General features: G+C 39.9%; 1 protein-coding gene across 1 annotated transcript in view; it reads left to right on the forward strand.

The window, feature by feature from the left end:
- agbl4 (AGBL carboxypeptidase 4) overlaps positions 1-26422 on the forward strand; it is a 451864-nt gene that overhangs the window by 374773 nt on the left and 50669 nt on the right. Inside the window, 3 exon segments of the mRNA XM_067414131.1 lie at positions 19362-19451; positions 21812-21926; positions 25388-25499. Coding sequence (XP_067270232.1) covers positions 19362-19451; positions 21812-21926; positions 25388-25499 — 317 coding nt within the window.

Raw genomic sequence — 26422 nt, forward strand, 5'->3', positions numbered from 1 at the left:
AAGTCCCACAACAGACGTACCAATAAAGTATGAGCATGTTTCATGTGCTGTAGGGAAAAGCGGCTCCTTGGGCTGGAGAGAGAGAGAGAGAGGGAGGGAGGGAGAGAGAGAGAGAGAGAGAGAGAGAGAGAGAGAGAGAGAGAGAGAGAGAGAGAGAGAGAGAGAGAGAGAGAGAGAGAGAGAGAGAGAGAGAGAGAGAGAGAGAGAGAGAGAGAGAGAGAGAGAGAGAGAGAGAGAGAGAGAGAGAGAGAGAGAGAAATGTTGTGTAATTGTGACCCGGTCCGGCACGGTCAACAGTCAACTCTATCAATCACCTCCCGGGCTAAATGTGACACAAGCGCTGAAATTGGACCCTCTTTCAACAAGCAAATCCCCCTCAATTAAGTGACATTTCATTAATCTGTATCAAAGTCAGACTAAATGCATCCCACACAACTGTGGCTGCAGTAAGCCCTGGAGGCCGTTATTAAATTTGCTTGTATCATTGTAAAGGAAATGGCAAACGTATTCGACTTAAAGGGCACCTGGCATCTGTCTCTTTAAAACCAAACTCAGCTAAATTAAAAGTGTGCAGTTGGACATGCTAAGCACAAACGGTGTCCGTGCCCTTTACGACCACTCTTGATCAATTCTTAATATGTCTAGCCAAACATTTTCCTCTGCCTTCAAGTAAATACTTTCTGCCCTTTAAATTAAGGACTAAACATTTTAAATTAACCTGCTGTTTTCAAGTTTGCTCAGTATGTTGCTTTTATACAATAGTTTGATAAATAAGAAGGTAATACTGAGTAACTTAATCATGCAGTAGTGGTGGTCCTGAATCGGAATGTGTTTCTAAACCAATCTGTGGTGTGTGAATTTAAGCATTTCAAACTAATATCACGGAATTTACATCTCTACGATGATAGGTTAATATACCAAGGGAGGCTAGCCTCCTCTGCAATGTTTCTTTCTCAACACTACAAAATCGCTGAAAGTGAAAAAATGAATGCTGATTGGTTTATTTTATTTTATCAGTGAAGGCACAAGTCTGCCATAATTATAGAAGTTGCAGAAAGAGTCATATTAAAGGGTTAGTTCACCCAAAAATGAAATTGGTGTCATTAATGACTCTAATGTCATTTCCCACCCGTAAGACCTCTGTTCATCTTCAGAACACAGTTTAAGATATTTTATATTTAGTCCGAGAGCATACGGAAGTGTATGCACACTTTACTGTCCATGTCCAGAAAGGGAATAAAAACATCAACAAAGTAGTCCATATGTGACATCAGCTGGTTAATAAGAATCTCTTGAAGCATCGAAAATACATTTTGGTCCAAAAATTTGTTTTCAAACCTCAAATAATGATTCGAACAGTTGTGTATCAGCGTATTGATTCATGATTCAAAAAGTAACATTAACCCCTGATGCGATGTATAGAAGCTTTGACGCCTCTCACAGAGTCTCGTTTTAGACTTCTGATTCATGACCGATGTAGGATGACCAGTGCCTAATTCATGACCTCCCCCGGAGCCGATCAAATTATTAATTTAATTAAAAAATAAAAACAATATGGTAACAAAAAAACAATAAAAATCAATGGAAAGTCCCCAGTGTGACTTAGAAAAACAAATGTGTTTATGTTTGTCTTTTCCTTTCAAAGTCCTGTCTTGTTCTGATCACTGACATCTGAGAAATGACCATGTTGAGTTTGTGCTCCATCCACAAGTGCTCCCTCTCTCCTGATTAGTGTGGAGAGAGATCTGAAAGACCTTCTTCTCTCACTGCTTAATCAATAAAACACTGACAACCCAGTGAGTGAGACAGCAGAGGAGAGAGAGAGAGAGAGAGAGAGAGAGAGAGAGAGAGAGAGAGAGAGAGAGAGAGAGAGAGAGAGAGAGAGAGAGAGAGAGAGAGAGAGAGAGAGAGAGAGAGAGCTCTCAAGAAAATAGTTTGCCATCCACAATTGCTGCCCCAGGCTAAAAGTGAGGTCTGTGTGTGAATATATATTTTAGAGAGTATAAAATTGAGATTGACAGAGAGGGTGAGGCTGTAAATTGAGTGTCAGGGATCTCACTATGTAGTGAGAAAAGGAAAGAAAAAAGGAATACCAGCAACAACAAAAAAAAATCATGAGAGAAATTAAACCTCGAAGCTGTAACTGCGTAATAAAGTTGGGTGCAGAGAGAGGTTTCCCGTCTGGACTTTGTTGCTTTCAGAAATTATTTAGAACTCTATGGGTGGGGAGGGGGGCATGAAACTAATAATCTATATTAAAAAAAACATCTTTCTTTCAACTGTGCTTAGAGCCCGAGCTTTTTCTGGAATCTGAGTGGGTGAAGTGTGTAAAATGACTTGCTTTGTCCCAGCCGGAGAGATGTTTCAGCACAAATTGTATCGAGCCTGACATGATCCATGTGACCTTTTGTTATTGCATGCACAAGGTTAGTTATGTCCTACCTACATAATCTCAGACGGCATGCCCACGGACGACCCACAGTCTGTTCACTAACCGTCTGGTGCATATATTCCACACAAAAATGCCATGAGCTGACTGAATTCACTAGTTTACAAAAACGCCAATGCAGACAGAATACCATAGTTTAAGAGTGTCCTGCAACACGTATTCAACAGCGCAAGACCACTAATAAATCCACAGTGCAAAACCCAGTACTTTGATTACAGAATGAACTGGGGCACGGGAAGATGTTTTAGGTTGGGAGTGCATGTGAGTGTGTGTGTGAGTGTGTGCGTGCGTGCGCGTGCGTTTGTTCATGTCTTTCTATCCCAATAGGGACTTTAACCTGAATGCACCCAGGCTCATGGGGACTGGGATTTTTTTGGAAATGTAAAACTGCAGAAAGTTTTGTGTGATGGGTAATAAAAACTGAGTCCCCACAAAGATAGTGAACCAGACATGTATGTGTATTTGTTTTGGGTCACCACATTTAATTAAGGAGCAATATTGAGTCTGTAAACATGTCAGGACTCCATGAAGCACAACAAGCATATCAGTGAGAACATACCGGGACATTTGACTGCATATCACATTTTTGACATTATCGATACTGCTTGCATTCGTAATGCAACTGACTACGGGGCATATATTAAGGCTTTAAATAAAAGGGTATTGAGCTGTTTACACTGTCATATACAATAAAACAGCCTACACAGTGACAGGAAATAAAGCACACTGCTTACTTTACACAACACCAAAAGTGGACTTCCACTCCGGAGTAGAGCTGACAAATTCTTTCCACAAACATTGCAATGGTCACAACATGACATCACACCCTGCACATATTGTTTTTTCTTTTTAAATAATTCCCAGCTCTTATTACATCATTGCTATTCACAAATCCTCTCCCATGGCCTCATGGGATAGTAAAGTATTCATCATATGCACACGTCAGAATCTCGCTGGAAGCATTAGGTCATTTGGGTACTTTTTACCTACTCTTTTATAAGTACTGTGAATTCATACATACTTCTTTTGTCACATATTTTTTTCACCTAATATATTGTGATACGGTTCGTTGTGTGGTCAGGAAGGAAGAAGACAGGGGACGGCTTTGACTGGGACTCGCTCTCTTTATTAAAGCAGTTTTTTCTTTAGAAACGAGACAAGGGGATCTGCCAATAACCCTTTGTCAAATCCAGTGTCGAATAAAAACGAGCAGTACCTATAGCCGATCAAGCAATTCGTCAATCCTTGGCATGGAGTAAGCATCAAATTTCGACACAGCATTGACTTTTCTGTAATCCACACAGAACCGGACCGAGCCGTCAGATTTTGGTACCAAAACTATGGGGCTCGCCCAGTCACTGTTGGATTCTTCTATGACCCCCATCTCTAACATCGCTTCTAATTCTGCCTGGACCACTTTTTTTTGTGTTCTGGCAACCGATACGGCCTGCTGCGCACCACTACGCCTGGCTCGGTCTCAACATGGTGTTGGATGAGATCTGTCCGACCCTGTAGGGGGCGAGAACACGTCGGCAAAATCTGCCTGTAGTTCTTTGAGGTCTATGAGCTGGGAGGGCGAGACGTGATCTCCCCCCGGGACCAGGGCGTGGGATTGTGTCTTTTGGAGCGCCTCTGTTCGCCGTCGCCAGCATCACAGCCTCGGCCTCAACCCATTTTTTTAATAGGTTGAGGTGATAAATCTGAAGTGCCCTGTCCCTATCGGATCTAATTACCTCATAGTTAAGATCAGATCGCCTACTCGCCGTGTGACCTCAAAAGGTCCTTGCCTCTTTGCGAGCAATTTGGAACTGGAGGTTCGAAGCAATAGAAGGACTTTATCTCCCAATGAAAATTGACGGAGTCTAGTCCCTCTGTTGTACAACTATCTCTGTTTGTCTTGAGCCTGTAACAAATTCTCCATAGAGAGCTGCCCCAAAGTGTGGAGTTTTTTCTCAGGTCCAATACAAACTGAATTTAATTTTTGCTAGCGGATGGTCCGTCCTCCCAAGCTTCTCTGATGACATCTAAAACCCCTCGAGGTTTGCGGCCATAGAGAAGCTCAAAGGGGGAAAACCCCATGGAGGCTTGGGGGACCTTGCAGACAGCAAACAAGAGAGGTTCTAGCCACTTATCCTAATTTTTGGCGTCCTCGTGAACACACTTACGAATCATCGTCTTTAAAGTGCGATTAAATCTTTTGACCAGTTGGATGGCCTGGTCTAGCGACGTCGGGCGGTGTCACTGGACACATTAAGCCATCTTCTTCACCAACCGTGCCACGAACTGCTCCAGTGCCACACGATCAATGATTACCTCAACGTCACTCCCATCGGCCATCAACCACTTACGGCATGAGTCCTGGAGCTGGTGCGCGAACATGAAGGGCCGACCCTCATCCAGAGTCCGGAACCGCTGCCAATGTTGTTCTGAGGTCCGGCTGACCTGCTGAAGGATGGCACGCTTCAGGTCGTCGTAGACCAGGAGATTCTGGACTGGCAGTTGGTGAGCAGCTACTTGTGCCTCTACAGACAATAGAGGCAGTAGCCGCATTGACCAGTCCGCTTTGGGCCATTCCCAGTACCCGCCGCCCTCTCAAACAGCTCGATGAAAGCCTCCGGGTCGTCTTCGGGACCAATCTTGGCCAGTGGGACGGGGGCGGCCGAGTCGGTTGAGTGTCTCTGGGGAACGGCCCGAATCTCCCGGTCCATCCAGCTCCGGAAGAGCTTGCGGTCTTTATGCTGGGCCGTGAGGAGAGCTTTGAAACGTTTCTGTTGTTCCTCCCTCACGGCCAACAGGTCCTGGTGGTGTTCTTGGTGAAGAACAATTGTACTGGCGAGCGATTGAACGATGTCCGCAAGTGGCATCTTCGCCGGCGTTTGCATGGCGGCGGCGATCTTCTCCCTTCCCGGGTTTTGGCATGGTGATACGGTTCGTTGTGTGGTCAGGAAGGAAGAAGAAAGGGGACGGCTTTGACTGGGACTCACTCTCTTTATTCAGTATTTCTCAAAACAAAAAAACAGACGCTCCGTGGCGTGTCTATCTATATCCTCGATATGGATCGATCCTTTTCACTTCTTTATAGCTCAGCTTTCTCAGGTTTCTCAGTCACTCGAGAAGTCCCAGTCCAACTGTCATCTCTCTCCTGGCCGCGGCTTAAATGTGCTCTCTCCACGCCAATCACTGCAATCAGAAACAGGTGTTCGTCATCTGTGCTTGACCTACTTACCTGCCACTCTGCTCTGCTCTCTCTCTCCCGCTGCAGACCTCGCAGAACCACGCCCCCTCCACCACATATATACACTCACCTAAATGATTATTAGGAACACCATACTAATACTGTCTGACCCCCTTTTGCCATCAGAACTGCCTTAATTCTACATGGCATTGATTCAACAAGGTGCTGAAAGCATTCTTTAGAAATGTTGGCCCATATTGATAGGATAGCGTCTTGCAGTTGTTGGAGATTTGTGGGATGCACATCCAGGGCATAAAGCTCCCGTTCCACCACATCCCAAAGATGCTCTATTGGGTTGAGATCTGGTGACTGTGGGGGCCATTTTAGTACAGTGAACTCATTGTCATATTCAAAAAAACAATTTGAAATGATTCAAGCTTTGTGACATGGTGCATTATCCTGCTGGAAGTAGCCATCAGAGGATGGGTACATGGTGGTCATAAAGGGATGGACATGGTCAGAAACAATGCTCAGGTAGGCTGTGGCATTTAAATGATGCCCAATTGGCAATAATGGGCCTAAAGTATGCCAAGAAAACATCCCCCACAGCATTACACCACACACCACCCCCAGTGGTAACAAGGCATGATTGATCCATGTTCTCATTCTGTTTACGTTAAATTCTGACTTAATGTAAAAATGAGAAACAAAAGAAACATCAAGATAAGAGATCATACATACTATAAGATATAAAAATAAGCTAAGAAAAATTACTGTCTGTTTGAATTTTTTTAATTTATTGTCATTATTGCATGTGGATAGGGTATTGTGTGTGTGTGTGTGTGTGCGCGGATGACCAGGTCTGTCAGCCACCACCGAAGACCATTTTTGGAAAACCCCTGCACGTGAGATATTTTTTAAAACAAACTGTAGTTAATCAAAATAAAATGTAAGTACAGGGTTTCTTTTCCTTGCTGTTGCACAACAATGTTTCCACAATGTAAATAAAAAAATATAAATATATAAAATAATTTGCCTTAGCAGCATACTAATGCATATCTGTATGATACATATTCCACCTCATGTTATTCACATTAATTTAAGTCATAATGGACTGTGACAAAACAACCCAAACACACCTATATACATATAGAATGCAGCATTAAACAACTTCGTAAAGGAAATAAATAAATAATAAATCAACTCCAATGTGGATTCCAAGTGATCAAGGGCTTAGGGCGTTCCAGTTCAGTCCATTGCAAAGGTTCGGCCAGTAGTGGGCATGCAACGTGTAAGCAATGACGCACATCCGAGTGAATAAGATTGAGGGAAGTTACCGAGTGAAGGGCATAATAAAAACAAACTGGAAAGCAGCAGAGGTGGTCTTGACTACAAAACTATTTCGTTCCCATTCTGACATTGAGTTTGGAGTTCAGGAGATTGTCTTGACCAGGACCACACCCCTAAATGCATTGTAATTGGTTGATTAGATAATTGCATTCATGAGAAATTGAGCAGGTGTTCCTAATAATCCTTTAGGTGAGTGTATTAGGGAAGTATGCGATTTCAAATGCAGATGCTTTTTTTCGAACCATTCAGTACAAACAATTTAGTCCAATTCCCATACGAATTACTCTTAGTCGGTTCTTCTTAGTGAATCGAGCACAACTTTTGAGCCTTAAATATTATTTTGTTTACAGTGTTGGGGTAATGCATTACAAGTAATTCGAGTTACGTAATCCGATTATTTTTAACACACATATAAACACACACACAAAAAAAAACAATACCAGCCCAGGTGATAAAAAGTAATGCAAAAGTAACATAATGCGCTATTTTTCTTAAAAACTACTGCAATTACTTACATTTTGCTGGAGTATTGCAATATTGTACAATAACTTTCCCCAACACTGTTTTTTTAATAATAATAACACTAAAAACCTCATCATAATATTAAATAATAATACCTTTTTTTCCAAATGACTAAATGGAATCATTAAGAGGAATTGAAAATGCAAATCATAAAATTATTTGATTCCCCTCCCTACTATTTTTACAGTAGTCTTTATAGTGACTGGCTTTTGAGTAATAGTAATGACTTTAGGCTGCTTAAGTCAAATTGAGGTGACATGAGAGAGAAAAGTGATGCATCATGAGGATTGTACCTTCACTTGCTCTCACTTTCTTGCTGTACGCTGTACCTCTGCCTCTTTAAGATTCTTGAACCTCATGCTAGGTTTACCTTTGTGGTTGCACAATGCTCGTTTCGATCTAGGCCTGTTTCCACGGCAGCACCGGACTTGTTTCTACGGCAGCAGTGGTTGGCTGTCAAGTGGCGAGTGGTTGCCTCCACATGCCCTTCTAGCCCCCACTGTCACGTATGAAGGGGGCAGCGCAGCTAGGGGCATATCCCAAAGAAATCACCACTGCTTTTTTCTACTCGTTTGTAACTCATCCTTTCAAGCAAGGCAGCCATAAAGTTCAGTCGTGCATTCTTCAAAAAACCCTGTTATTGCCTCTCTCTGATTCCCTGTCGTTCACTGCACAGACTGGCATTCTTTCTTCTCTCTCCACCTTTTTTTTCAGTTTTGAAGGGACGAGGCAGGAGTTGGGAGAGCGGAGGGAGACTATGACCAATGCTGCCAAATCGAGGGCGAGCAATTTGGCAAAAGGGCTTTAAGCATGACAGATTTCTCCCTCTCTGTCTGTCTGTCTCTCTCTTTCTCTCTTGTTATTCTCCTTAATGTCAAGAGGCAGCTTGCTGTTTTCTGTTTTCTTTCTTCTTTCTTTTTTCAAGTCCCAATTTCACATGGTCTGTCATCTGTGAAAGCTCATATGTTAAAAGGATAAAAAGATGGTATTGGATTTGTCAGTTGATGCCAAAGGACTTCTTTTTTGTTTAGCCACAATCATCTCTTCATCAGCTAAATATATAGTGGAACCAAAAAGTAGTTATAATCTTAAGACTCAATTAAAATGTATGAATATTAGTGCATTAGTCAGTAGAATATCAAACCAAGTGTCAATTGTAAGCACTGGGAGTTTTGTGCATGTATGAAGCAGGGTTGTTCACTATTCAGAACTAAAAAGATAATGTTTTTTCAGTTTTTCTCAGTCGCTTTGGTACATTTCTCAGATCAGAATTGAGATAGATAGATAGATAGATAGATAGATAGATAGATAGATAGATAGATGGATGGATGGATGGATGGATGGATGGATGGATGGATGGATGGATGGATGGATGGATGGATGGATGGATGGATGGGTGGGTGGGTGGGTGGGTGGGTGGATGGATGGATGGATGGATGGATGGATGGATGGATGGATGGATGGATGGATAGATAGATAGATAGATAGATAGATAGATAGATAGATAGATAGATAGATAGATAGATAGATGGAACTTTTTTTACTTCTCTTTAAAATAAATGTCACTTGGTTTGTGATTTTCCTGTGTTTTAACGCAGTGACTTTCACAGATTTGAAAGTGTTCAAATAGTTTTTTTCCCCTCTGTGATTGAATGGCTCACTCTCAAAGTCCTCTGTTTCTGCCAGGGGCGGATCACAGGTTGGTCTTTCTTTATTAAGCTAATCAGTAGCCATTTTCCAACACAAATATTCTGAAGTTCTTTGTTTGACTAAAACAAGCAATGAGCAATGACCACCCATTAAATTACTATTTTTCTTTCTCTCGCTCCTTGATTCTCTTTCTTTGTCCCTCTATAGCTTTTCCACTGACACTTCCTCCACCTCTCTCAACCTCAATTGTTGTGAAATTGTCGAGAACGGAGATCTCTCCATTTCACGGAGATGAGCGTGGGTGAAAGAGGGGGTTCTTGATTGCACTAAATCGATCTCTAATCACCCTGCGCTCTGTGCTTTTATCTCTCCGGACCATCTACGGGGCTTAAGAGGGTTCAGAGTTGTATTTACATGCTGAGTTTTGCTGTCTCTCCATCTCTCTTCAGCTCTGTCTGATACCAGTCTCATAACATGCCATTGTAATCCTCTCTAGTGACTCGCTTCTTACAGTGCATTGTGGGAACCAAAATCTCTCCGGCCCTTGATTGCTCACTTCATCTCCCACTTACAGACTCAGTTCTGACTCGGGAGCGCGCAGAGCGGGTTGTTGACCCAGCCTTGCACTTTTGCTTTTCTTTTCTCCTTTGGTCTGACCTGCGTTATCCCCTTGACTTTGACTCAGACATGCTCCTTTCATGGTCCGGCTTTGCGCCGGCCCAGATCTGCCCAACTGCCGCCGATAAATGCGATGTAAAAGAATGAGATGGATGTATTCAAGGGGTTTCTTTCAGAGAGGCGGCGTTTGAATAGAATCAGATCTCAGATTGAAGAGCTGGTCTGATGCTTTGAGGTGAGAGAATAGCGTAGAGGAGCCCAGGGGTGAAAAATGGTTTATGACCTTGTGGCTAGAGAAAATCCGTGAGGAGACGCGGCGCATACTGCCTGTTCTGCTTCCACCTGACCTGTACACAGGCAGGAATCCACAGGCGTAAAGCTCTATTTCTTTTAAAGCCCTGTCCTTGAAGAATAAAGTGAGATGGGAGCGAGGAAAAGAGGGAGGTTGATGACGGTTCGGCTCCAGCACTCAGTACGGCAGCCTGCGTCCTGTATAAATTTAACACTACTGACAATTTACAGCTAGTCTGTGTCGGCTGATATGACGCGCACACGGGTGAGCGTGTCATTCCACTGCTGCTGCAAACTGATGCTAATTCACTCCAGCGTGAAGGTGCCGGGTGCCGTTTGGAATAACTGAATGCTTTTGGAAGAAGAAGGCCCATGTTGGCCTGAGATGGAGGTTGAGGGGCACAGAACCAGAAATGTGTATTCCTCCCACTATAGTGAGACTTTTCTCATGCGCTCCTTTGGCAGCCATAAAAGCAGAATGGCATATATATTCAGTTTATATGTACTGTATATATTAATACAGAAAATGATTGTGACAGTAGCATGATGCAGTAATGTAGTAGTGTAAGATGCTAATAATATGACACTTAGATCTATATACAGTGCCCTCCACATTACTTCACCATCTGCTGGGGTTAGCTCTTTTTTATTTTCAAAAAAAATTTCAGAACCAGGTCCTGTTTGAATTCCCAGTCATGTCTGATAACTGAATATGCTGGAGTTTGTTTCTAGCTGAGTGAGGAGGATTTCTCTTGAAATCCTCCTAAACAACATGTGGTTATGTAGGGGTTGTTTGATACTTTTATTTTATTTTTATTTATTTTTTTGACCCCAAAATTCAACTAATCTCTGTAATTCTCAATCTCCATCACTCCTATTGTTCTATTGTAAGCTCAACAATCTTTTACTTATTGTAATAAATGATTAAAGGGGGGGTGAAATGCTGTTTCATGCATACTGAGCTTTTTGCACTGTTAAAGACTTGGATTCCCATCCTAAACATAGACAAAGTTTCAAAAACTAATGTTGGACGTTTGATGGAGTATTTCTGTGTCAAAAATACTCCTTCCGGTTTCTCACAAGTTTCGGCGAGTTTTTTTCGAGTATGGGTCTATTTGACGTTAATAAGAGCGGAAGGTCCTTGTATGGGCCGTACGGGCTCTTCTCCCGGTAGGGTGCGCGCGCGCGTGACTAGAGCACGCTGTAAACAGTCTCTCAGCTGCAGATCCAGTCGTCCGTGAACGGCGCCGCGCTCCCCTTTATTCCTATGCGTGACATCAAGCGACTTCAACGCTTCAGCACAGCATTCCAGGAAGGCAGCGCTGCATTTGAACCGATTTGAACGCAGAAATGACGGGAAGCTTCAAGGCATCGCTTCAGTCGCGTCTCAAAATGGATTTACACGCCACTGCTGTCACAGGACTTTACCAAATCATACCAAAGAAGTGTGTTTCTGACGGAGCGGTCCCAGCGATAAAGCTTCCACGGTGAGTTAACTTAAACTGCTTCAAATGTCTCTGCTATTGGCTACCGTCGCATGAGTAAACATCAGTAAACGACACAATCGTGCTTCGTCATTCAAATGCGCTAACGGTTACTCCATTGTTGTTCTCTGTATAACGTTACAGTATTCTGACGTGCAAAACCGTTTTGCTTGCTACTTCTAAGGTCTAGTCGCATACAATAGTCCATAAACCGAATCATGTCCTCATACACTGCGAGTAAACACACAGAAATGTGGAGAGGCCATTAAATACAGTAACTTACATACCACAGAGACGGACGTCCTGCTGTTGCCGTTTCTCCTGTTCAATTTATTTCTCCCTCAGATTTGATTGTGGATCATTATCTGTATTAGCTGAGATAGATGGGTTTCTCCACGCTTGAGGACGCTTTGCGCGCTTGTCATTCTTTAGCTCCGCCCACACGATACGCCTCCAGGCGCTCGGTTTTTTCCGGAAAGACTCGGTACAGCCTATATTTCTTTTATAAATATGATAAAACTAAAGACTTTTCGGAGATATGAAGGATGCAATACTACTCTATAGGTACTCAAGATTGACATGAGATTGACTGAAACTGAGTGTTTCACCCCCCCTTTAAGGGAATTTGGCCTTTTTTTTGTGGAACAAGAAGTCATGACTAGACAATTCCATACCTCTAGTAACCATGATGTGCTGAAAACACATAAATATGAATGTGAATATACTTCAGAGACATTTAACTAACATTTAAGAATATACTTTCTATACATTTAAATGCATAATGTGAGTTTCCTTAGGCACTTTAAGTTGTTTTACTTCAATGAAAGGTTAGAAAGTTATGGATTTTTTTTGAATGAATGAATGAATGAATGAATGAATGAATGAATGAATGAATGGATAAACAATGCAGATTTATTTTCACAGTCATATTTTGACTGTGAAAATGTTCACAGTATATATATATATATATATATATATATATATATATATATATATATATATATATATATATATATATATATATATATATATACTGTGAAAATTTTATATAATAATTTTATATATATATATATATATATATATATATATATATATATATATATATATAGAACCTATTATGTCCCTATTGTTTTCGTAGACTAAGCAAGTCTAAAAAGTACAATTTCTCCATGGCATCTCCAGAGAAAAAATTGATTTTGTGTAATATTAAATTAGTCGACACAGAAGCATTTTCACTAGTTTTAGGCCAGACGTGTATGTGTCTGCATGTCATTATAGTGAGGCTAATAATAATGGAGGGCTTGTGGTAGAGCAGATTTGTACTCGGCATCGTCTGACCCTGCAGAAAGGACACAGCAGAAATAAATGCAGCCTGTCATGTTTGAATCATCTATCTCAGGCCGGTGTGATGAAACTTACTCGGCTCGTCTTGAACAGAGCGAAGCTGCCATTTCTGCTGAATTTGATCTGCTCGGGTTCCAGCTCTCTTAAAGATCCCAGGTAATTGTGTTACGTCAGGGCCCTTTTCATGTCTTATCAGCTTGCATTAAAAGTGGCACGTCGACCACAGGAGAAAAGCCGAACTGCACAATCTGCATAACCTTCAAAATCCATTAGATTTTTCACTTTTTGTCAAAGACACTTCTCTTCTTTTGACGCCATTTACATATTTATCGCACCTGATCGTAATACACTCGCGTTTAATTTTTTATTTGGGGACTTGTGCTCTCAGGTGAGAAATATGCTGAGGTGGTTGTCACAGCCAAGGTTGTCAACATAAAATTTCTCCGCCGTCTCACTCTCTTTTCCCCCCCGCCTTTCATTTCTTTCCTAATGGAAGTGGGGAGCCGTAGAAGGAGCCGAACAGGGCTGTTGACCTTTCATATGATTTGGAGTAGTGGGATCTTCTTTGAGATGAGGGATTCCCAGTGCTATCGGGCCGGCAGCACCATTAAAGGAGATATAGAGCGGGCCTGTGGAGTCCTTTTAAAAGAGTCAGCCCATTACTGGTGCTTTATGGTCTAATTGGGAGCGTGTCTCGTCTAGAAGAGAGCGCTTGTTTATGTCCCACCAGGTCCTTACAGGTAAGCGGAAGAGGGGAGGTTATGAAATCGGTCAAGGTAAAGTTATACATTAAGGCATCAGGATGCCTGACGGGTGTCAAAGGAAAACAGAGTGTAAGAAAAGCACTGATGCAGCGAAATGGGCGGAGAAAAAAAGTTCTCCGATTGCTAAAGCACATTTGTCTTGTTTCGTAAGAGTTTTTTCTGTCTTTTCTGCAGGGGGAAGTGGTGAATTGGATGCGCGGAAGCCTGTTGTTGATCTTTAGCACCACCTGCAGGTCGTAAGACTCCAAGTCAGTCATGTGTTGTATTTTGAGAGCAAGAGAAAGGAAAGAAAGAGAGCTCACGCAGCAGTTCTCAAAATAAAGATAAACATTTACTCTCTGCTAAGCTGCAGGCCCTCTGGAAAACGCTGATAAAAACACTGACGCAAATGAACATTAAAAATACATCTTACAGAGTATTCATTCTGAAAAGAACCGTATGGAATCGCTGTGAGTGACTCGTAATGAATCTTACTGGGCTGTTTGCTTTAATGGGGAGGGAGGTGTATAGGCTCGGCATACCATAAACACATGGCTCGCCCCATCTGTCCCATGCGTCTAAGTGTAGCGTTTGCCTCCAGGCTGCTGCATTGTTTTACATCCGCTGGCTTGTGTGCGGCAGGTCGGGCCCGAGGTGGGATTTATAACTGATGGACCTGCACACCCGGTTCCTGCTGAAACGCAAGCGTTCACATTTCCAGCAAACACCCAAGCCTTTCCACTGAGACTTCTGAATGGCAAAGCCATCCATCTCTGTGAAGGACAGAGAGGGGGAGAGAGGCGGCGAGAGAAATTTTCCTGTAAAATTCGACGAATGTTTTATGATTGCAGCCCATGCTGAAGTGTTTTTAGGCCCCCAGGAAACAGATTAGAATATATATGGGTGAACATTGCATAGCGGCAATCAGCATTTCCTGCAGCTCAGCACAAACCCAGATGAGATCAATAAGATATTAGGCTTGTGTACATAGCAATGAGCTCAACGATCACTGGAGTCGTTTAGGACACAGCGAGCGAGGCTGTGATATTATTGACCAGCCATAGAAGACAATCCAGTCTCATGGGAGGGCGGTCTGTAGGCCTATGTGTGTGTGTGCATGTGAACGCATCCATGTGGTAACAGTTGCTTTACATGACAGATAATCATCTGTTCACTGCAGTGAGTTTCTTCCGCTACATGCTGTGCAGTGACTATGACAGGTTAAAAACGACCCATACAAAAATGCACTATGGAAGCCATAGGCCTATATCCGCCAACACTGTTTATTTGCATATAGAGAAAGATGATTGAAATAAATAAATAATTATATAAATATAATAAACAAAAATTATGGTAACACCTTACAATACTTCATTAGTTAACATTAGTTAAATACTTCTGTTAACTTTAACTAGAATTATTATTTCGACAGCATTCATTAATATTGGTTTATGTTCAGTTCAACATTTACAAATACATTAATCATTAAATCATCACATTAAAATCAAAGGTTTTATTTGTTAAAATCAGTTAATGCTCTGTGAATTAACATGAACAAACACAAATAAAAATTCTTATGTGCGGTAACAAATGTATCGCTCATTGTTAGTTCATGTTAGTAATATGCCTACATTATCTGATGTTAACAAATGAGATCTTATTGTAGTGTAATTACTAAAATATAATAATGATGAAAATAATTACTATTTCTAAATGCTGATTGGAAATCCCACTGTAAAATAATCACAATCATTTTATGCTACCAGAAACATGTTCTAAAACAATGTTTAGAACCAAAAATAAATAGAAGGGGAAAAAATACACATTGTAAATTCAACTTAGTATAAACTAAATATTTTGCAGTTAATATCAATGCAGTGAAATGGTGTTTGTCATTACCTCATTTGAGTTCTTTCTAAGTTGTAACTTCACAGTCACTCTTTGTCCGGTCACCATCAAGTTTAGTGTGTTTTGCTTCTGCCTGTTCGGAGATGAAATTTGGTTATTAAACTTTGAATTTTGGAATTGTACTCTTCATCTTCATCTGCCTTCCTGCAAACTGACGTGACAATGACAATATAGCTACCTTTTTATATTTGAGGAAGAAGGCCCTTTATAATCTTATTTGAGGGTCTGTGGCATCAAAACATTTAAAAATCCCTGCTCTGTGGTGGTGCAGAGATATTATGTAATACTGTATTTACCTGGAACACTTTATTGAACTAGTGAGCATTCAGGACTGGAACAATTTTGCAGTTTTTTGTGATGAAAGTGGTGGTGAATGTATAATTTTTTACTATAGTAGAAATTATTGTAGTAAAAATTGTATTTTGGCTGAAGCTGTTTTCACCACAGTAGATTCGTAAACCCAATCGCTCCTGGTAAAAGCCAGCTCTGAGACAAGTTTCCTTGAACTGCCACAATGATCTCAGGTACAGTTCTAATCATTTCCCTTCAGGCTTCGCAATGCCTTACAGACTTTAAGACGGCCCCACGGGAGCCCGAGTCACCATAGACATAATGTATTAGGCCACGCTTGTCTTTACAGCTAGTGATGGATGGATATAATATTCAAGGAGCCTGCTGAATAATGCATATGGATATTTTAATGTTTCATTTGTGGTCAAGTCTGGAAGTGAGGATATCTTTAAGAATTGACCTGTGTTCTGCTATTCTTCAGACTGCTGAGGTGTCAGCGCTCATGTATGTGTGTGTGCCTTATTAATTCTGTGATATTCCCCTGACTCAAGCACACACACGAAGACAGAACATGATTTGTCTTCCCACGTCTAGTTTTCATCTTGATGCATTACCCCTGCATTGAATAGAATCATCCATATTAGTTCAAAGACAAATCGAGTATTTTTAGTGGATCAGTGTCTGTCCTTTAAAATGCCATGTATTTTATCCATTAACCTGCTAATAGAAATTGATAACAGCGAACTTATATATTCTGCAAGTGTCCGTGCTTGTTTCAGTCTCCCCACAGGTGTAAATTCTTGGTCGTTGCATGATTTCCTTGCTAGAAAAAGTCCTTTCTGGCGTACCTGTTCGGACAACCCACAGCACAGCCGATAAGAGAAAACCGTGAAGGCCGAACAAATTCCCCGGCGTGCGTGTTCCTGTAGCTTCCCGCCTTGAGGAACAGAATGCTCTGAGACTAAAATACGCTCGCTTCTCTGCCTGGAAGCGCATCAGACTTTTAAAGAGGAGCTTTTGTTGGCAGTCCTCTCGCATTTGTCCAGCCTTTCTTTTCATTAACTTGAATGGTATTCCCATTCCATTCCTAACTGGCATCGCTCACAAAGAGGGACTGATTTGATTTACGCTGCATTAAATTCCTCTCTATTTCATTTTGGAGACTGTAAAAGAGGAGAAGAGGATGAAATATCTGGAAACAGATCTAGGAGTCATTATTGCATTCATGATGAAGTATCTAGAATGGAATTCGTTTAAACACACAGAAAGCTTAAAATCCTATCTACCAAAAACTTTAAAAGAGTCCTATTCTCCACTGTTGTGGCATTTTGTATTTTTCCAGAAGCACATAATGTTTTGTTTTGTTTTTTAAGTTGCCAACACAGTAATTTTACCCCCTCTCTCTCGCTCTCTCTCTCTCGCTTTGACATTAACTGGAATTAAACAGGCTATTTGCTGTACCTTTAAGACTTCTATATATAAGTGACCTCTATTAGGGTTGGCCAACCTCCGTGTACCGGTATAATTCTTACTGTCTTTAATAACTTTTAATGACTGTTTCTGACCCATTTTTTTTCAGCTTCATTTACATAAATGGTCTGAGTGGATGTGGATGGATAATAATCTTCTGTTTTTAGTAAATATTGAGTCCATGTTGTGTAAAATAAATGCTAATTGGTGCTTGCTAAGGCAAGAATTATATTATTATTGCTTATATTTACAGATAGGGATTTGAGCAGCTTTGGTGCACAAGTCATCCTGTTAAAGACGTGTGCTTAAAATGTTTGCCTGGTGAAGAAAAAAAGGCAACAATGCTCTAAACATACATTAAAAGAGGGCTAGACTTGATGATGGGCACTTTCATTCATTTTATCTGCTTATTTTAATGTTAAATTGTCAAACTGTCTTCCAAAAATTACGACTTTTTGATTTTTTTCAAGCACCTTATTGCAACCTATATTTACGTTTTAAAGTCATTTAGCTGGTGTAAAAATAATGACAATGTCGTGTTACATCTGACGTCATGAAATGACGTATGACTGTCGTTACTAATCAAAATTCGTGTTCATTTCAATTTAACGTGTGGACTTTTTACCACCATTTATCATATTTCCATTTAGCAAAAATGTCATTTAATTTACAACTACACCCACCCCATTCCTAAACCTACCCATTGATTTATATGCATACACACTTTATGAGCACGTGTTCCCTGGGATCGAACGAATGTTGTTGTATAGTGCAACGCTGAGCTGCAAAACCTGAAATATTATGCAGATAAAAGGAAAAAGGCTTTAAAATGAAAGTGTCTTGCTGTCAATAGGAGCACAACTTTAGAAAACGCTCCTATGCGTTGTATTTCATAAATTAAAATATTGACGACAGGGGCACAACTTTAGAAAACACTCCTATGCGTTGTATTTCATAAATTAAAATATTGTCGACAGGGCGCAACTTTAGAAAACGCTCCTATGCGTTGTATTTCATAAATTAAAATATTGTGGACAGGGCGCAACTTTAGAAAACGCTCCTATGCGTTGTATTTCATAAATTAAAATATTGACTACAGGGGCACATTTGTATTGTATTGCAAGGTTGGGTTGTATTGCAATTAAGTGACAAACAACCTATATAGGCATATTGGTTGGAGGACATGTTGTAAATTGTTGTAGTTATATTTTTAATTGTAAATGTGCTTAAAGGCCCACTGAAGTGCTTTGGAACACGCCACATTATTCAATGTGTTGACATGATTTCCCCTGAAACGGCTCCAGCTGTTAGCAGCTCCTCCCCTTTTTTGAAACAGCCAATAGCGTTCCGTTAATATACAGTTTGACTAGAGCAGACCTTTCTGTTTGGTGAAGCCAGTGTCCTCTAACACTGTATATCATCCTAATCTCCTCCATATCGCTTTGAAATGCAGCATTCTGTGCAGAATTCAAATGGGTCCGATGTGTTTGTTGTCTGCGCCGACTAACTAAATGTGTGTTAACAACTGACCGATTTCAGCCGCAGCTTCAGCAGCGTAGGGGGCAGGCTTTAGATTCTAGAGAGCATTTTGATTGGACAGAAGATTTGACGAGAAGGTGAAGTCATCCAAATCTGAGATTCGTTTTTAACGGAAGTGAGAGACTGTAAATGTTGAATGCTTATATCTCCTAAATGCAAATTTTGTCATTGTTTTGGAACATACCAGCTTATTCATAACTTTAACGCTAACACAGTCATACTAAAAGCTAAAAAAACTTCCATTTTGATTTCAGTGGGCCTTTCAGTTGTCCCTGTACATACGTCGGCCACAAGATGTTTTTCTCCTGCTCTTGTGATCAGTAGCTCATTGTGTTTTGTCCTCCCGTGGAGTCTTCATTAGCTCTGACATTTCCTATCAGTCCTGTCCTGTCATACTGGGTTTCCTGCTGCATGTCTGAGGTCTGAAACTCCAGGGCCCAGACATATGGCTTCTGACCACACATACACTGTCCTGCCAAGACCTCTTCCTGCTGAGACTAACCTTTCTGCTTATGTGTGTGTTTCAGCTCATCTGAATCAAGAGCGAGAAAGGCGGGTGGTGTTTCTCACAGCCCGCGTCCACCCTGGAGAATCACCTGCTTCCTTCATCTGTCAGGGTAAGACCTTGTCTCGTCTCGACACACACATACACAGCCCGATGATGTCCTGAGATCCTGTAATCTGCTGGAATACAAAACACTGACCAGCAGACGTTTGGCCTCACTGGGCTTCTGCGTTTCATCAGAGCGCTTTTACTTTTGTACTTTAAGTTCTTCACTCCGTCGGGCTCCGCTGCGAGTGAAGGTCAACAGACGAGCGGAAACACAGGAGGTCAGGGAGTGTACGGCAGATTAGAGGAAGTGTCAGCTCGCCTTCTCTGCATCGCTCCTAAATCTGTTTAAAGCCGGTGATGCGAAGACCTTACCTGTCACGGAGTACAACACTTGCTGACACAACAGTCTGACAAAATGCCCAGATTTCAAAGGCAATTTCATCAATAACATCAATTCTACAGGAAAATGTCTGCTTTCACTCTTCGTTACAATACAGAAACGTGTCTTTCCTGAAAGTGTCCTTGACAAATGCAGTCTTTTCACAGGTGAATTATGTTAGAGGTTTCCATAGCTTAATGTCAAATCATTATCACCCATCTTTGTTATCCTAACCTCCTGAGACCTATGTGGAATAGCGCTTTGACCTCTGTAGAGGACATAATATTTTAGTGAGTTTCTCGGACAACATACATGTCACAGTTTTTGTAGGTCCTATAAAGAGCATTCAGGGCTTTGCAGAGATAATAAATGTTTGGAGGTTTCACCATGACACCATGAAATGTAGCACTCTTATTGAAATATGATCATATTTTGTAATTATCATTTAAATTATCATTTTTTAAATTGTTTGTCAGAAATCAACTCAGGAAAATGTTGCGTCAAATCCGAAAATGACTCTGTTACGAAACAGGGCATCGATTTCATACATTATGAAAAATTCCCAATTATTACTCCCATTATTACATTACGTTTTTCATTATATTTTGCCCCAAGAACACATTAATATGCAAATTAGATACAGTGTATAGATGCATTGCATAGAATGAGAATGGCATTTATTGCCATATTTACACACATATTTCATAAAGTAAAATGGTATATCAAATAATTATATCTTTTAAAACATAGTTGAGAGTCATCGTTATACAAAGTTTGGATTAAAAAAAACAAAAGATTTATTGGTTAATTATTATTTTTTTAGACGTCTTTTAATTTTCTTAATAAATGGCTACTTTTTAGCATATGAATAAAATGTATTTTTTCAAAAATGTCTTTATTCGATTTGTTTCTTATGATACAAACAATGAAATGACCTATAAAAAAAAATACAATGGTGGTCTGCTGTGGTACTGAAACTAAAAAGAAAATATGCACCTGACAGCAAATTCAAATAAACATAAACCAAAGCTAAAGTTAAACATTATATAATACTGTTCAAATGTTTGGGGTTGTGAAGATTTTAAAATTAAAGTCACTCACTACGGCTGCATTTAATAGAGTAAAATACAGTAAAAACAGTAATATTGTGAAATATTATTACAGTTTAAAATGTTTTCCATGATAGCAAAAAATGATGGCAAAGCTGAATTTTCATTTATTATTATTATCAACGCTTAATATTAATATTTTTGTCAAAACCGTAATTATTTATTTTATTTTTTATAAATTTTGATTTTATCATGTTAGTGATAGATGGTGGCCATCCACTACATCATTTCGAACTGTCTGCTGATGTAGTTAGTAGTGGTTCGTTCTTGTCTCAGCCCAAATCTTTACGCAGCTAATTACTAAGTTTGGACTTGTTGTAATTCTAAAGAGGGCTTTTACGCATAAATGAAATTCGGTCAGAACGAAGCTTCAAAGTCACCTGCCTTGCCGCCTTAATAACACACACATGCGGATATGCATGAATAAATATAGGAACTTCAAGCAATTAGATAGCATAGCAGTGTGGCCTGCCTCTGTGCCACATTGACTCAATTAGAGAGCTTGTTATGCCTCCATTAGCACTAATGAGCAGGACAGAGTGGGTGAGGGGTTGAGGAAGATGGGGGAATGAGATGGGGTCTGCCCTCTCTTACATGCACACTCCTGTTCTCTTTCTATGCTTCTTGTTTACCTGTCAATTATTCGCTCCCAGTACAGGGCAAATGGAAGGACAAGTGACCACTTCTATCGACATGCCTTTCTCTTCGTCTGTCCTCTGTCTGCGTCTTTCTCATTTTGTTTCTCATTAGTATGATCTTTGTAACTCATCTGTTTAAATCTTTCTCTTTCATTCTTTGTTGTCTGTTTCATTCCATTTATATTGACTGGAGATGTATGTCTCTGATATAATTTTCTGATTTTTATGCTTTTACAAGGATTTGTTTGATTTTCAAACTCAGTTTGCTCTGGGATAAACTTCTGTGTCTTTTCTGCAGGTGTCATTGACTTTTTGGTCAGCCAGAATCCCATTGCTCAAGTCCTGCGTGATCATGTGACCTTCAAGATTGTTCCTATGCTTAACCCTGATGGCGTGTACCTGGGAAACTACAGGTCAGCTGAACGAAGAATTGCACCCATAATATTATATTTTAACTTCTGTTATACTTATTGCAGCAGTCATATAATAGTTTCTAGTGTCACAAATCCTTTGATGTATATATATATATATATATATATATATATATATATATATATATATATATATATATATATATATATATATATATATATATATATCATAAGATTTGTGACACTAGAAACTATTATATGACTGCCTATATATATACCTAAAGGATTTTTAGGAACACCCTACTAATACTGTGTTTGACCCCATTATTGACCCCCTTTCACCTTCAGAACTGCCTTAATTCTACGTGGCATTGATTCAACAAGGTGTTGAAAGCATTCTTTAGAAATGTTGGCCCATATTGATAGGATAGCGTCTTGCAGTTGATGGAGTTTTGTGGGATGCACATCCAGGGCATTAGTGTTGTTCTGAGAGCAGCAGCATTGACTACAGGTTCAGCTCAAAGTCACAGTCACAGAGTCTCAGCTGGACAGCAGCAGGGATTCAGGCATCTGTCCGTCCCCACATCACTCCACTGCCTCAGGGAAAGGAAAATAACAAACAGAAACCTGTAGGAAAGAGGGCTTGAGACAGAATGTATCCAATGGTGTGGAAGAAAAAACACTCAATATCACCCAAAACACCAGACATCATGCCCTTTGTGTCTGTAAATGTAGAGCAGTGTTGTTGGACTATGATTGCTATTAATATACAGTTGTATATTCAGATCAGAATTATTTGCACCCCTGGTAAAAATAATCTTAGATGAATGAATAATAAATCTGCATCATTTATCCTTTTTAACGTTTATTAAGAAAATTAATTAAATAAATGCTTTTCTCCAAAACAAGTTTGTCATAATTATTGGCACACTTTTATTAAATACTTTTTTGCAACCTCTTTTTGCAAGGTAACAGTCTTCTCCTATAATGCCTGATATGTTTGGAGAATAAGATATCAGAGAATCTCTCCAGATCCGTCAGATTCCCAGCTCCATGTTGGTGCTTCTTCTCTTCAGTTCACCCCACTCATTCTCTATAGGGTTCGGGTCATCGCAGAAGCTTCATTTTGTGCTTAGTGACACATTTGTGTGTTGATTTTGATGTTTGTTTTGGATCGTTGTCCTGATGGAAGATCAAACCATGGCCTATTATAAGACAGAGGTGGTCAGGATTTAGATTTTTTTTATCTGTTGGTATTTGCTAGAATCCATGATACATGTAAAGATGTCCAGGACCTCCAGCAAAAAAAAAAAAAAAAGGCCCACAGCATTAAAGATCCAGTGGTATTTTTAACCGTGGACATGAGGTACTTTTTATCCCTGTTTGCACCAAACCCATCTGATAGATTTGCTGCCAAAAAGCTATTTTTTATAGTTTCATCTGACCACAGAACCAGGTCCCTTTTGAATTTACAGCCGTGTCTGATAACTGAATATGCTGGAGTTTGTTTCTGGACGATCAAGAAGGATTTTTCTTGAAATCTTCCCAAAAAACATGTGATGATGTAGGGGTTGTTTGATTTTTTTTAGGCTTTCCGACCCCTAATTTCTGCAATTCTCCATCTGTGATCCTAGAGTCTTTGGAAACTTTCCTCCTTGCTGTGCATTAAGACAATATAGACACACGTCCTCTTCCAAGAAGATTCTTAACATCTTTAGTTGATTGGAACTTCTTAATTATTGCCCTCATGGTGAAAATGGGAACAGTCACTTTCTATTGTGAAGCTCAACAATCTTTTGCTGCACATTAGAACTATATTCTTCGATTTTACTCATTGTGATGAATTATTAAGAGAATTTGGCCTTTGTGTTTCCTCATATTTATACTCCTGTGGAACAAGATGTCATAGCTGGATAATTTCATGCTCCTAGTCACCCTGGTGTGCTAAAAAAATGTAAATATTAATGGGAATATACTTCAGAGATATTTTACTTCATTCTTTACTCCATACTAAAACATTCTAGGGGTGGTAATAATTGTGTCCAACATGTTTTTTGAATTATAGATCAAAAGGATAAACAATGCAGATTTATTTCTACAGCCATCTTTGTTCATATTTACCAGGGGTGCCAATAATTTTGACCACATGAGTATAGTATAATAACTCATTTTGAACACTCAAAGTACACATAGTCATTTGAAATAGTTTTTCAAAAATTGTCAACATTAACTTCTTCTGTGGAGCACAAAAGATCTTTTAAATAGATTAAAAATAATAATAATTCAGTGTTGTTTTAGACACTTATTTCATTGTATGAACAAATCGCTTTTGTATTCCACCGATGAAAGTGTAACAGGTTTGAAATTGCATAAGGGTGAGTAAATAATGACACTATCCCTTTAAAACACTTTTGTTAGCCCAATTCTAATCTAGCCACAATGAAAGAGTGTAAACTGCATTTGGAAACTGAATTAAAATGAGTAATAATTAACCCAAGTGCTCAAAACAGCCAGAAACCCTACTGAACAAAATATGCTGATTTTAAAATGTGTATGGCTGATGTCAGTGCTGGTCTGAAACTGAGATATGTTCAGGCGCATTGTTGGACTGCGGCATTGACCAACAACAACCTGGTCTAAAGTCAATGGTGCAATTTTATTTGTGTTATTTAAAGAACGTGTTTGTAATATGTACCTACTGTGGGTGCACAATGCACATACACTTCTTATTACACACAGGCGCACACACAAGCGTTTTTAAATATTCAAATTAGAAGAATTCCTCTGTTGAGAAGCATTCAGTATTTTTGGCTCGCAAATTCCACAACGTAAATAGCGAATCCTCCATGTTGCAGGCACAAAGGGCTTTTAAAGGGAATGGGAGATGAGACTAATTGGTTGATTGTACATCACGCCCAAAACACACCCATGATTCATTAAGAGACTACAACCCTTTTGGACCATGCGCCTGGCTCGCCGACCGTTTTTTTCCGTCGTTTTACGGCTATAAACACAGTACGTTAAAATAGGACCCTTGGTGTTTTTTTCCTCTCATTTCCATAAAGTTGAATACTTCACAACTTTTTAATGATTTCTCCTATCCGCTATCAATCCCACAATCCTCTGTGTGAGCCTTCCACTCGTCTCCCATAGAGAATGAACTGAAAACACTCACTCTGCTCATTCCTCATGAGTGGACTTGTACTGTCACTGTGTTTGTGATTTTCTGCAGTTCTGACCACAGAATGTGAACATGAAAACTGGAAGTTTCACTTGATTCATTTTTATTTCTGTTGCATTGCACTGGGTAGCCCTGCCCACATGGAATGCTATTGGTCCAAAGTCTGTCCATGGCTGTATTTAACATCAAAATATTTTCATTCTGATATTGTCACTTTGCACAGTATTTTGCTCTCACTGAGGTCTCACAAAGAAGATAATGGTGTTTTTTTCCCCATTTGTCATATTTAGTTGAACTGTTTGTTTGTCTGTTTTTATTTTAGGTGTTCACTAATGGGCTTCGATCTGAACCGTCATTGGCAGGACCCTTCTCCTTGGGCCCACCCCACTCTACATGCCGTCAAACAGCTTATTGTCCAAATAAACCAGGACCCAGTGAGTATCCAATATACTAAAGCAGCAAAATGGCAAATGACTAGATATAAGATGCTTAAACACAAGCAACACAGACCCAGTCTGTGCCAGAACTTAAATTTGAAACTTGTCTGTTGCACACAAATGCAGGCAGTATTGTGTTGATAGTATTTTGTTCTCTATTAAAAAATAATGAAGTTTTTAAACTGATATTTCATCTGTCACTAGTTGATAAATAGGTTTGCCACAAAACTGACAGCATTTGTTAAATCTTTGTTGCTGAGTTGGACAAGTTAAAATTCTCAAAAACAAATTAAAGGGACAGTTCACCCAAAAATTAAACATTTACTTATTGACTTCCATAGTATTTTCCATACTATGGAAGTCAATGGTGCCCCACAACTGTTTATTTAGCAAAACATTTCTAAAAATCTTCTTTTGAAGAATTTCAATAGAAGAACAAAGACATTCATAAAGGTTTGGAACAACTTGAGGGTGAGTAAATGATGACAGAATTTTCGTTTTCGGGTGAACTATCCCTTTAATGTTTCAAAGCACCAATAAAATGCTGTTGTATATGTTGGGGGGGGGGGCGACCTTCACAATTAAATTAGGTTAGCAGAAAATATTTTAACATTGAGCTTTATGCACAAAGGCACACGTTTACACTCTGTCTTTGAAAGGTTATGTATAGTATGTATAACAACCCTGGCTCAGCATATAGGAACCAATGTACTATTCAAAGCTGCTACAACTCAGCATGTTTCTCAATGAGTGTATCTGTGTGAGTGTTTGCACTCCCTCTGCTCAGGTGAGTCTCCCACACGCACTCTCGCTCGTCTTGTCTTTTGTTTGAGAAAGCGCCGCCTCAACTTCCTTTATGTTAATTATAGCAGAAGAGTGAGGGTGTTGGATTAGTGAAGGTCAGATGCTGTCCTGGGAAT

The sequence above is a fragment of the Pseudorasbora parva genome, chromosome 13 (assembly GCF_024679245.1).
Source record: "Pseudorasbora parva isolate DD20220531a chromosome 13, ASM2467924v1, whole genome shotgun sequence".
NCBI classification, from domain to species: Eukaryota; Metazoa; Chordata; class Actinopteri; order Cypriniformes; family Gobionidae; genus Pseudorasbora; species Pseudorasbora parva.